Source organism: Bos indicus x Bos taurus, chromosome 2, assembly GCF_003369695.1.
Source record: "Bos indicus x Bos taurus breed Angus x Brahman F1 hybrid chromosome 2, Bos_hybrid_MaternalHap_v2.0, whole genome shotgun sequence".
Lineage (NCBI taxonomy): Eukaryota > Metazoa > Chordata > Mammalia > Artiodactyla > Bovidae > Bos > Bos indicus x Bos taurus.
Window position 1 is genome coordinate 97,657,245 of NC_040077.1, and position 13,387 is coordinate 97,670,631.

The 13,387-nt window shown below is 37.3% G+C and overlaps 1 protein-coding gene across 14 annotated transcripts in view; it reads left to right on the forward strand.

Moving 5' to 3' along the window:
- UNC80 (unc-80 homolog, NALCN channel complex subunit) overlaps positions 1-13,387 on the forward strand; it is a 230,194-nt gene that overhangs the window by 148,581 nt on the left and 68,226 nt on the right. For 12 of the 14 annotated variants that reach the window (XM_027566280.1, XM_027566179.1, XM_027566218.1 and 9 more), the window contains 5 exons: positions 2,611-2,797; positions 3,721-3,852; positions 5,553-5,696; positions 9,291-9,391; positions 10,393-10,479. In XM_027566280.1, the coding sequence (XP_027422081.1) occupies positions 2,611-2,797; positions 3,721-3,852; positions 5,553-5,696; positions 9,291-9,391; positions 10,393-10,479 (651 nt within the window). The remainder of the gene's footprint in view (positions 1-2,610; positions 2,798-3,720; positions 3,853-5,552; positions 5,697-9,290; positions 9,392-10,392; positions 10,480-13,387) is intronic. The other 2 variants (XM_027566188.1, XM_027566236.1) reach the window with 1 other exon arrangement.

Below are 13,387 nucleotides of genomic sequence, written 5' to 3' on the forward strand. Positions count from 1 at the left end.
GGGTTCAGTCCCTGGGTTGGGAAGATTCCCTGGAGAAGGGCATGGCAACCCACTTCAGTATTCTTGCCTGGAGAATCTCCATGGACACACGAGCCTGGTGGGCTATAGTCCATGGGGTCGCAAAAAGTCGGACATAACTGAGCAACTAAGCATGGCACAGCATGCTATCCAAAAGTGAACGATATTGACCCTGGATGAATAAGAAAAAGAACTGAGTTGACTGCTCTTATTTTCCTTATTTGGACCTTAGTCTGTTTTTTACCTTGTTGATCATCAGTATCATCATCACAAACATCACTCAGAGAACTCAGGGCATCCTATTCTAATTTATCACTGCTGTATGTAATGTAATTAATAAACAGTTAACTTTAGAACACAGTCTATTTATAAACAAGAACCAAGAATATGTGCCCTTTGAAAAAAATGAATCTTCAAAATATGCCTTTTTCACATGTTACATAGCATTTTTCTAAATTTCAAGAGTAATGTAGAAAGTTTTGGAAAGTAAATCAAAAAATAAAGAACATATCTCTCTACACAAATTCATGACTATTTCCTTGCATAGTTTCCCATGAGATTTAGGGCAATCAATATGTGAATTAAAGATTTTTTTTTCTAGATATGAAAGAAAGAACAGAAGTAGCATTTATTGAGTATTGCATTGTTGTGCCAGGCATCTTTATGTCACAACTCTGATGGACTCAGCCATAGACTTGATGAAATCTCAGCAATAGATTTCTTCATCTCAGGATTGGACTTGAGAACTGGATGGCACTGAGTTTGCAGGTTGAAGTGTTGGCGCCAGTGGCTAAATTGGCCATGGCCTGCTGCTGCTACTGCTAAGTTGCTTCAGTCGTGTCCAACTCTGTGCGACCCTATAGACAGCAGCCCACCAGGCTTCCCTGTCCCTGGGATTCTCCAGGCAAGAACACTGGAGTGGGTTGCCATTTCCTTCTCCTGAATTAAAGATTTTTGATAGATCTCACAAAATATTCCCAGGACAGTTGTACCATTTTACTCTCATTCAACAGAATGGGAAAGCATCTTCCTTATTCAAATTAACTAGTGTTATCTTTTAATGCCACATTGAACAGCAAAAAAACAAAGTTATCGGCTTTTTTATTCACATGTCATTAAAAAGTTTGTTGAATATATGAAGTGAGGTTGAATATTTTTGCATGTCACATATATTTTCTAGCCTTTTGTAGTTTTCTTGGAGAACTGTTTATTTGAATTCGTTACCCATAAGAATATTTTTATTTTAATTCTTCTGCATACAGTACCTTCATATCTCATGGTTTTGTGCCAAAGATAAAGGCACACTTGGTTCTTCCTCATATATGTAGTAATTCCAGCATCTGAACCACTGGGATAAAAATCTTTAGGTTTTCTCCCACACATGTGATGGAATCATTAGAGTCAAATCCATCCTCTCTCCCAAGTTCACAGTGAATTTCAAGCCAAGTCCTCTGATTCTATATTTAGTTCTCTTTTCCTTATTCCACAATTCTCACCTTACTATAATCAACCAGCTTGACCCCGACTCTGAAAATGAATTGCCATGTAGCCCATCAATGCCCTTAATTGCTGTTATGTCATTCATTATAGAAAATGTTATGTTAAGATGTTGCATAAAGGGAGCTTTAATGACTATAGTCCTTCAGAAGAGTGACCAACACCCCTTGTCTGTCTCTTGAATCCTACAGACCACGGGCCAACAAAGAGATGTAGAATTGCTACTGTACATAGACATCAAACTGGTAGTAGAGAATGTCAATGATCACTTCCCTGTTCTGACACCAATGGCTTTATCCCTAGAGCTCTTGGAATTTGTCTCAGCATAAGGATCATGATTAAGACAAGCAGAATGACCACTTTGCAGAGTGAATCTTGTCTCCTTTATTGTTTCTTATCTATTATGCTTTTGCTGCTGGTAAACAGAATCAGATTTTACATTCAGCCTTAGTAACACTACCAACTCATAATTTCCATTCAGTTGCTTTGTTTCTACAAATATTGCTTAGTACTTACAGCGTGCCACTGTATTTCTATGAATATTTATTATTATATATTGTTAATATTATTTAATATTAATATTTCTAAATAGTATTTACAGTGTGGTAGATACATAAGATACAAAAATGAAATAAATCTCAAAATTAGTTGTTCATATGAGAGATCTCTTTCCTCCTCTTTCCCATTGTTCTGACTTTCTCTTTTATTAACCTTACAAAATAAATGTCCTTCATTTAAAACTGGTTCAAGAAATTTTGGTAAGAAAGAGAGTATTAAAAATGTTTCTTTGATGTCAGTGTTTAAAGAGTGAATCATTGAACTTTTGTTTGAAAAGTAAAAAAAAAAAAGACTGTTTCTAGAAATTATAAACATCTTTGAAGAATTATTCAGACTTAATGAAAAAGAATAGCTTAGTTATACACAGCCTGGAAACTTGGTAGAAAAAGAAACAAGTAAACAACATGAAACTAGATCACGACACCCTAACATTTCCTGAGAGCAAAGTACCACATCTGTGTCATTCCGTAGACCACTCTTGTCTGTGACCATGCAGAAGAGTTGCTAGTAAACAAACTTGCCTTCATGTCTCCATAGAAATCCTTTTCAGCCCGGGCTGTGTCCCGCTCCCATCAAAGGGCAGAACACATCTTAAAGAACTTGCAACAGGAGGAAGAGAAGAAGCGTCTTGGTCGAGAAGCCAGCCTCATCACTGCCATCCCTATCACCCAGGAGGCTTGCTACGAGCCCACCTGCACACCCAACTCAGAGCCAGAGGAAGAAGGTGCCTCTACACACTGGACTTCTTGGAGGGCTGGGTCAGAAAAGGGAAAGGACTTGCTTTAAAATAAACTGACAATTTTATGTGACTTGAGGTGATAAGCTCCCTCTCTCTCTCACTTACCTCCTGACACTATCTAAAGAAAGAGAAAAATTGTCTTTTTCTAAATGTTTAGAGCTGGCCCGATTATGGAGGAGGACATTAACCACATTGAATGAACTAATATGATAATGGATCAAGCAGTGACTATGATTCAGGCAACAGCTGAACCCAGAGTGTGTGCTAAAATATATTCAGTCTTTCATCATTAAAAATGGGGTTGGTCCATTAGCTGCTTTCAGCCTTCACAAGTACTGGCAGTTTGTCAGAAAATGATTTATGGGGACTTTTCGGGCTGTCCAGTGGTTAAGACTCTGTGCTTCCAACACAGGGGGTGTGGGTTTGATCTCTGATCAGGGAAATAATATCCCACATGCTGCATGGCCGAAATATCTGTGTGTGTGAATACATATCAATAATGGAGAAGGAAATGGCATCTCCAGTATTCTTGCCTAGAAAGTCCCATGAGCAGGGGATCCCAGCAGGCTACAGTCCATGGGGTCACAAAGAGTCAGGCACGACTGAGTGACTAACACACACACATATATCAATAAAAATGGAAGAAAATAAGTAAAGACCAAAAATTGTAAAGAAAGTAATTTATGAGCTATTCTAAATTCAGTGATTTTCCGCCCTGCTTTTGTGAAATTTTGGGGAGGAATTTTCTGTCATTCTTTCTGTGTTTTTTCCTTTCCTAAGTACACTCTAAATCATTTAAGCCTTATGTTCTGAGAACTATATACACTTCGATGTAACTACAAGTGTAGTTGTGATGATAACTTTGTTGTTACAAAACCAAAGTTCACGTTGCCTGTTTTCTTTGCCAGTAGAAGAAGTCACCAATCTGGCATCTCGTCGACTGTCTGTGAGTCCGTCCTGTACCTCCAGCACTTCCCACAGGAATTACTCCTTCCGCCGAGGATCAGTCTGGTCAGTGCGTTCAGCCGTCAGTGCTGAAGGTGCGTGCTCTTACAAATGTGTCCTTTATTCCCTATGTGTTTGAAACAATTCCATGACTTCATTACACTGTTTTCATTAAATAACTTGCTTCTTGATTTGAAGTTTTGAAAAGATAGATTGAGTGGTATTCCAAAAAAAAAAAAAATTGTTGATTTAATCCAACAAATGTCCTTAATAAGTTGGTTCTATTTTAATTACATTAATGTAATCATATTGCTGAGGGTTTAGTAAAACATTATTCTAGACGGTTTTCAACCCTGACTACACATTGCAGTCAACCAGGGAGTTTTTTTAAAATGCCCAGGTCACAACCAAGATCAAATCAGAATCTCTAAGGGTGGACTCACCACCTCAGTGTTTTTTAAAATCTACTCAGGTGATTTCAGTGTGCAGCTAAGACTCAGCGGGATGCTTTAGGATGCTGTTCTGGAATAACAACAATCAGAGAACAAAGCTCATGCCACTCCTGTAATTAAATCTGATTCCAGAGGAGAAACGTGATGCTCTTTAGGTCCAAGAATTTATAAGCTATGCCTTTCTAATGATGAGGAACTGTCTGGGACTCACTGCTTCATGATTACACAGATTTCATCACTGATTTATGAAGTCATCAAAAAGTTACACAGAAACCAGTTGTTCTCAACCCTTTATTGCACAGCCTTGGAAAACTTCAAAAATGACCAATGCTAACTAATCCCAACTTATAGGACCGGGGTCTAAAGATACCTATATTTTTTTATAGCACCTTTACTGAGATATAATTTACATACCATAAAATTCACCATTTTGAAGTATGTAATGCAATTGATTGATAGTATATTTGTAGAGTTTGCAACTGTCACTGCTATTTAATTTCAGAATATTTTCATTATCCCCAAACAGGGATACCTTATACCCATTAGTAGTCACTCATCCACCAGTTCTTCCAACCCCAAGAAGAAGTAGTGTACTTTCTATTTCTGTGGATTTGCCTAATCAGCACATTTTATAGGAATGGAACCATACAGTACATGGCCTTTTGTGACTAGATTCTTTCACTCAGCATAATATTTTCAAGGTTGATCCATTTGTCACATGTACCAGTTCTTCATTCCTTCTTATCACCAAATAATATTCCATTGTATGGATACAACACATTTTGCTGATCATGTCATCAGTTACTGGACATTTGTATTGTTTTCATCTCAATTATTATGAATTATGATGCTATGAGAAGTTATGTGTAAGTTTTGTGAGGAATACTGCCAAGCTACTTCAAAAGTTTCTGTGTCATTTTATATTCTTACCAAAAAGTATGAAGGCTTCAGTTGTTCCATACCCTTGAAAAGACACAGTAATCTTGCAAATGAAGAACAAAGTTGGAAAACTCACATTTCCTAATTTCAAAACTTACTACAAAGCTGCAGTAATCAGGATTGTGTGGTATTGACTTGAGGATTGATATACAGATCAATGGCATAGGTTGGGACCAGAAGTAAACCATTACATGTATATCAATTTCATGTTTAAAAAGGGTACCATGAAACTTCAATGGGGAAAGAATAGTCTTTTCAACAAATGATGCTGTGACAACTAGATGTCTACATACACCAAAAAAATGTTCTATAGGTAGGCCTTGAACTGAGAAATGTTGTGCTAGAATGTTCTGAGAATGTACCTGGTACTGAGAAAAGCTTCCCGATTATGTCTCCCTCTTCAGATGAGGAACACACTACCGAACACACGCCCAACCACCATGTGCCTCAACCCCCACAAGCAGTGTTCCCAGCATGCATCTGTGCAGCTGTGCTCCCCATTGTCCATCTGATGGAGGACGGTGAGGTGCGAGAAGATGGAGTGGCAGGTATGGCTTTGACTAGTAAAACCATCTAATAAATACTTGAGGTACTCATCTGACAAAGGACAGTTGGGTGCTCTTGAAGACATGAACCACTGGCCACACATGGAGTTCTTTTATGCACATGTTATAATTACAGATTTGCTATATACTGAACTAACACTGTCACTTCCTCCACTTTCTCTTTTCATAAACTTTATGACCAAGAAATTGCATTTAAAATATGTGGGTTGGTCCAGGAGTGCTGTTTATGCCCAGAGAACAGAGCAATGCTTATTTGACCACATAGGAACCAAACAGTGATTTTAGCCACCTTAGAAATCTTAGTTATTGGCTTGACATCTTTAATACCATCTTTCTCAATTGATTGCCTTTTCAGAGGTAGTATCTATAGAGAATAGCTACAAAATTAAATAATAAACGAGGGGTCTCAAAGGGTCGGACACGACTGAGCGACTGAACTGAACTGAACTGAAAGATGAGTTACATTTGTGACAGATAACACATTAATATTATTTTTAAAAAAGCTTTATAACTTAATAATGACTTTTTTAAATGCCAATAGACAAATGGACAAAGAATATAAACACACAATCCAATGGCCAATAACATCTGTAAATAACACTGTTGTTTAAAACAACAATGAAATCTTACTTTTAATATAAAAAATTATAAGGATTATTTTAAATGAAAATATGCGTAGTTGGTAAATATTCAAAGAAAACAGCATTATCACACCTTGCTGATGGCAGTAAAAATCTAATGCAAGCATCTTGAAACAGTGTCACAGAGTGCATCCTAAAAGCATTAAAAGTGTGAACACCCTTTGACACAGATTTTGATCTCTAGCAATTTCCTAAGGCAGTATTGAGGGGTGAATAAAGATTTATATAGAATACTGAACATTGAACATATTAGAAAGAACAAATATTTGAAAATAATTTTAATATCTAACCATAGGATATTAGTTCATTGTGGTATTTCCAAATGACAGCATTCTGTGCACATTAGAAATAATATTGTAGAAAAATATTAATACAGAAAGTGTTCAATTTATTGCTAATTAAAAATGTGAGTACCTAAGAGTATTTTCTATACAATATTATTTAAAGATACACGTAAATATATATTCCATGTGTATGAAAAAACATACTCTGAAATGTTTATAGTTGTTCTGAAGAGGAGAGTGAAAAAGCTGGCTTAAAACTCAACATTCAGAAAACTAAGATTGTGGCACTCAGTCCCATCACTTCATGGCAAATAGATGGTGAAACAATGGAAACAGTGACAGATTTTATTTTCTCGGGCTCCAAAATCATGGCAGATGGTGACTGCAGCCATGAAATTAAAAGACGCTTGCTCCTGGCAAGAGAAGCTATAACAAACCTAGACAGCATATTAAAAAGCAGAGACGTCACTTTGCCAACAAGGGTCCATTTAGTCAAAGCTATGGTTTTCCCAATAGTCATGTATGGATGTGAGAGTTGGATTATAAAGAAGGCCGAGTGCTGAAGAATTGATGCTTTTGAACTGTAGTGTTGGAGAAGACTCTTGAGAGTCCCTTGGACTGCAAGGAGATCAAACAAGTCAATCCTAAAGGAAATCAGTCCTGAATATTCACTGGAAGGACTGATGCTGAAGCTCCAATACTTTGGCCACCTGATTCAAAGACTCGACTAATTAGAAAAGACCCTGATGCTGGGAAAGATTGAAGGCAGGAGGAGAAGGGGGTGACAGAGGATGAGATGGTTGGATGGCATCACTGACTCAAAGGACTTGAGTTTGAGCAAGCTCTGGGAGATGGTGAAGGAAGGGAAGCCTGGCGTGCTACAGTCCATGGGGTTGCAAAGAGTCAGACACGACTGAGCGACTGAACAACAAGACACGTCTTATTCTCCTTCTTGTCTTTTTCTGTATTTTTCATGTTTTAAGCATTAAATGCCTTCCTTAGCAATCAGAATAAAATGCTGTTATAGTTTTGTAACCAATTTGAACCTAACAAAAACCTGCATTTATTTTAATTATTTATGAAGCCACATGAGAGCTAAAGCTTATTTTGCATATCTCTTGTTAATATTATTTATAAGGCTCAGTTTCAATTGGATGGTTAGCTTCTGAAGCAAAAAAGATGGTATAATTTATTTAAAATATAGCCTGAAAAATAAAGTCATGCTAAATTTTATATTCCTAGTTTAGAAAATTGAACTAAACTATTTAAAGATCATCTATTTCTTCTCCACTACTCACTTTTACCCACCTGCTTTCTTAGCCTGGGCACTTCCAGGCAGTCTTAGCCAACTACCTTCCCCAAAGAAGTAGCACTTTTTCTTTCACATTAGGAATAATTATTTATTCCTAAGCCATCCTCATTAGAAGTGGGAACCTTAACTATTACTGGCTCAACTATGTCATCTTTTTGAAGGAGTTGTTATTGAAAGCATTTATGTGAACAATATAAGGTCAGGTCTAATTCATATGCATTCTAAACAAAAACGTATTTTCTAAAACCCAAAATATTACATTAGAAGTTTCTCTATATAGCAAACAATGAAATAGGACTTTAATAAATACCACTGTTAATAGTAGGATGATTTCCAAAACAAAGATTCATAAATGTATTCTTGTTTATTAAAGTATGACCCTGACCCTGAAGTCACTCAGTCGTGTCCAACTCTTTGCAACCCCATGGACTATAGCCTACCAGGCTCCTCCCTCCATGGGATTCTCCAGGCAAGAGTACTGGAGTGAATTGCCATTTCCTTCTCCAGGGGATCTGCCCAACCCAGGGATCGAACCCAGGTCTCCTGCATTCCAGGCAGATGCTTTAACCTCTGAGCCACCAGGGAAGCCCTTTATGACTTATAACATTGTGCTAGTTTTAGATATGCAACGTAAACATTTGATGTATGTATATATTGCAAAATGAATACCACAGTAAGTTTATTTAACATTCATCTCCACACGTAGTTTCAATGTTTTTTTATGATGAGAACTTTTAATATATATTCTCTTAACAGCTTTCAAATATACAGTATAGTACTGTTAAATATAATCATGCTGTACATTTCTAGGATTTATTTATCTTAGAACTGAAAGTTTGTAATCTTTGACCACCTTCACTCAGCCCCAGTGCCCACCCCCCACCTCTGGTAACCAGTCTGTTCTCTGTGTCTATGAGTTTAGGTTTTTCTTACATTCCACATGTAATTGAGATCATACATTTGTCTTTCTCTGTCTGACTTCTTTCACATTGCATGACACCCTCAAAGTCCATCCATAATGTTGTTAAGTGGGAGAATTTCCTTCTTTTTAAGCTTGAATGATATTCCATTGTCTATCACAAATACATTCTTTAGAGAAGCAATGCTAGTATTTAAAGACCATCCTATACACTTTTGTCACCTTTTCTTTATAGGCTAAAATGTTCAGAAACAACAGCAAAAAGAAGAATACTTACCTTCAGTAGAAAAAGGGTTCATAGAACTCTGTGAGGCAAAAATTTTAGAGAAACCAATTAAAGCTTAGAAATTACTTGAACACTATATCTAATAGATTTATGTCCATTTAAAATGAATGTTCAATTTATTTTCTCTTCTAAAGTGAGTGCTGTGGCCCAGCAAGTCTTATGGAATTGTCTAATTGAAGATCCATCAACAGTTCTTCGACATTTTCTGGAAAAACTGACCATCAGCAATAGACAAGTAAAATCTTCTGTGTTTATAGTAGCTCTGTGTGTGAACATGGTTAAACAACAAGCAGTGAACTTTATTGTGATATTCATGCAACATTGGTTGACACATAACTAAGAAGTACTTTGCATAATGAAAATAATGAACAAATTAAACTTTGCTGTTTTCTTTTGAATTTCCCCATTAACTGATGTCTCCATGTGTGTGTGGTACGCTGCTGGTAATGACCATAAGATACCGAAAGATTCTCAGTCTTTTAAACAAAGATTAAATTCAATTTAATGTTTTCAGTGTTGAGTACATTTACTGAATTCTGATTGGTTGGTAGTATGTGATACAGGTAGTATTATTAGTGTATGTTGAAACTCTCCTTTAATCAAGACATTTAATTTACCAGTTCACCCTATAAGAAGATGATACCAAAGAAAAGTAGCTTTCTGAGCAATGACAAAATATATCAATAATTATAAATTATTTCTTCATTTCTATATTATTGTTCCATTTGCTGGACAGTTAAGTTTAGTTTCTGAAAGAAAGGTTAATTATAAACATCTACCTAGGAAACAGAACTATGAAGTTTAAAAAACCTAATTTGTTAATAGTTTCTTAAGATAGGTCCTCCTCACATTTTCATCACACCTGAAAGCTATAGTAAATAGTGTTGACTAAATATACAGCTCTCCTGTGATTTGCCTGTAACCTATAGAGTCAGTCTTAGTTTTTATTTTTAAAAAATGTCTGACTATTGCTGACACGACTGAAGTGACTTAGCAGCAGCAGCAGCAGCAGACTATTACTTAATAACTTCATATGCTAGCTTCTAGGAAAAGGTGTTACAGTTGGCTTAAATAATTTATCAAGCATCACAAATACTGTATTAAAATGCTGAACATAAGAGAAATCAACATGTGGGCAAAAGTAAGAAAAATTCCCCCACCTTGCTTTTCAAAAAGTTAATATTATTTCCTACAACATGGCAGCTGAATGAGACATAGATTCTGTTGCTCTTTCAGGATGAGTTAATGTACATGCTGCGCAAACTGCTCCTGAATATCGGAGACTTTCCTGCTCAGACCTCTCACATCCTATTCAACTACTTGGTGAGTTTCACCTCCAGTAGGTTATAAATGTTCATTTCCAAGTAAGAAGCAACAATGCAAGAAAAAGGTCTTAGGGGATTTTTTCAAATAAATTTTCATTAACTGTGTGCCTGAAGTTGCATCATAGTCAGCTGAATTCACCACTGATTATATGGGAAAACTCCTCCTGGCACAATCCCTGGCATGTGATGGGCACTCAATAAATGTCTGTTTCCTCCCTGTCTCTCTTTAGCATTGTAGAACTTCCTCATGTTGGTCCTTAATTTTAGTTTTCTGTTGAAAAATGTATGTGTCATTTTTAGTCATTCTTTCCCTTTTCGTATCTCACTGTTTAAAACACATACACACACACACAGAGGAAAATGTTGCCCTAGATACAAAGTATTTGTGAGTGTATTTTTCCATAGCAACTATCTGTGCTTTACATTGTCCTCACAGCTCCTTCCTGAACCCTCCAGAATTTGCCAGTTTCTTCACATTCTCCTCCTTATACCCTAAATGAATATGCAGTTTGGGGACTGTTGGCTTGATGACTGTTCTTTTAAACTACACCTTAATTCAAGCAGACAGATGGCCAAATGAATTTCAGTGTTGGGAGAATGTTCTTTCTTCCTAACCATCACTGGTCTTCTGCGAGTGGGGAAATAGAAGAGTTATCCATATGCATCTGCAGGAGGATGATAAATTTAACTCAATGCTACTACTCTGATGTGCAAACAAAAGTTGTAATTCCTTCCCTGTGTTTATGACTGAGGTGGTTTTCATTATGAATGCCCACCTACTGGTGGACAAGGGGAAAAATATAAATAAGTGTCCAATCCAATTTTAAGTTCAGACTGATAGAAATATATAAATAGTACCTTTGGATAGTATTTGGTCTCTCTTGTCTAAAAATACTTAACCTCTAGGAATTCTCCTCCCTTCTAACTTCTTTCATCTCTAGATGTTATTTGGAGTTGGGGAGAAAAAAGACCCTTGTTCAGAATTCTATCTCCTGTCCAATGTTTGCCCCAGCTCCTCCACTTGTTAGACAGAGCTCTCTGGCTGGCTGGTTGCTGAACGCCTGACTGGTGGAAGCTGAAGCCCATGGCTTCTGTAACTTGCAAACCTTGTCTACTCCCAGCAGTGCTTGCTGGGAGACTCCATCTCAGCTCCTGCTGTTGCTACCCACCCCTCTGAGTTATGGTTGTTCCATATGGCTTTAGATTAGGAAGTCCTCTGACTAGAGTATCCTGCTCAGTGAACCAGCCTATGGCAGTTCTATCCAAAAATCTCTCCAGCCAAACTTTCTACTACTACGTCTCCTATCTGCACTACTCAGAAATCCAAGGTAGATTAGCACAGCCAAAAATATCACAGCCTCCTTCAGTTTAAGTATGTGCTCTGCCAAGTTTATGTTACAGCCAGATTGGTATCAAAAGGCTCTGTGGTGAACTCTTGTCAGAGACGCAAACACTAGAGGCAAAAGCCCCTTTGGGGTGCCTGCTGCTTCCCCAAGTCACTGGATGGGGGAAACACTTATATTGCTCCCCTCCATCCTTTTGCCCTTGGACAAGAAAATGGACAGTTCAGTTCCCTTCTGCCATATTGTCCTTTCAACTCCAAATAAGCCTTAACGCTAGACATAAATCCTCCCAACTATGTCATTGATAAGTTACTAGAGCAAAGGGCTGGGTACACATCGGCCACTTGCTGTATAACCTTGTTTTATATAAACCCCAATCTTATCCTGAATCCCAAGCACATGCATGCTTCAGGTGGACTAGGGAAAGGGGTTTTGTACTCAGAATGGCAGAACAGTGAAGGGCAGAGTCATGTTTTAAACCATTACCCCCATTGTATCTCTCTTTTTTCTAACAACTATTATAGATATGTGTGATAGGGAGTTGGGGAACATGATCTATATCTTCCAGACTTCATTAGGAACTTTTAAACCCATTGCCCAACTTGATTCAGTGATCTTCAATCTGGGGGTCTTAGTCCATCTAAGGGTATGTGAAGACTTTTGAAGCAGTTTGCTGCCCAAATAGTTTTAAGGGAATAAATCTCCAAATCCTCATTTTGTAGATATGCATTAACACTTCTTGGGCGTGTCTGCCATCTCAGTCATCACTGTACACCAGAAAGGCCCACTCTGACCCTCCCAGGTATCACCAGGCTGCATTGACAGATGTGTAAGACAGGGAAAGAATCTGATGTACTGCATTAGATTTAAGGAAACCTCATTTCTGATTGATTGAGGCCCTTTAAACCCACAAGACTTCCCACCTTTTCCTGTCTTCTGTAGATTTGTACTAGGTATGAGGTTTGGCCATCATTAGGATATTCAGCCTTCAGAGTCACCAAAGTGCACTGGGTTAGTGACATTGATTCTTTCAATGTAACTGGAAAGTTTTCTAGGTTTAGCAAATTTTTCCAGGAAAAAAAAAGTGTAAAATCGATGGGCAGTGGCTTTTACATTATTTCTTTCTGATTCTGTTGTGCATTATTGAATAAGGTAGCTAAAACTAATTTCATCAAATGTGCCGGAGTATGTGAAGTATGCATTCCAATCATAGTCAGTTCTCTTTTTTCAACATACAGGATGTTTAACATACTTATTCATATTAACAATGTAAATTTATGATGGGACATTTTAAAGTTTAACTTTAAAATATACAAAAGGGCACACAGTTTTTCAAAACTTATTCCAGAGGACACAAACAAAAACTTTTAAGTTCACCAACTTAGCCAAGCAGAGTGTTCTTATGTCAGATATAATTATTAGACATAATCCAAGCTGAAAACAGTGTTTGGACAAACGTCACATAGTCATTTTGGGTGGTCCAAGTACCTGAGTCACCAAGTGACTTGAAAGCTGGAAAACATGGTCTTTTGCTTTCCTCTTAAGCAGTAGGTATTTTGGTGA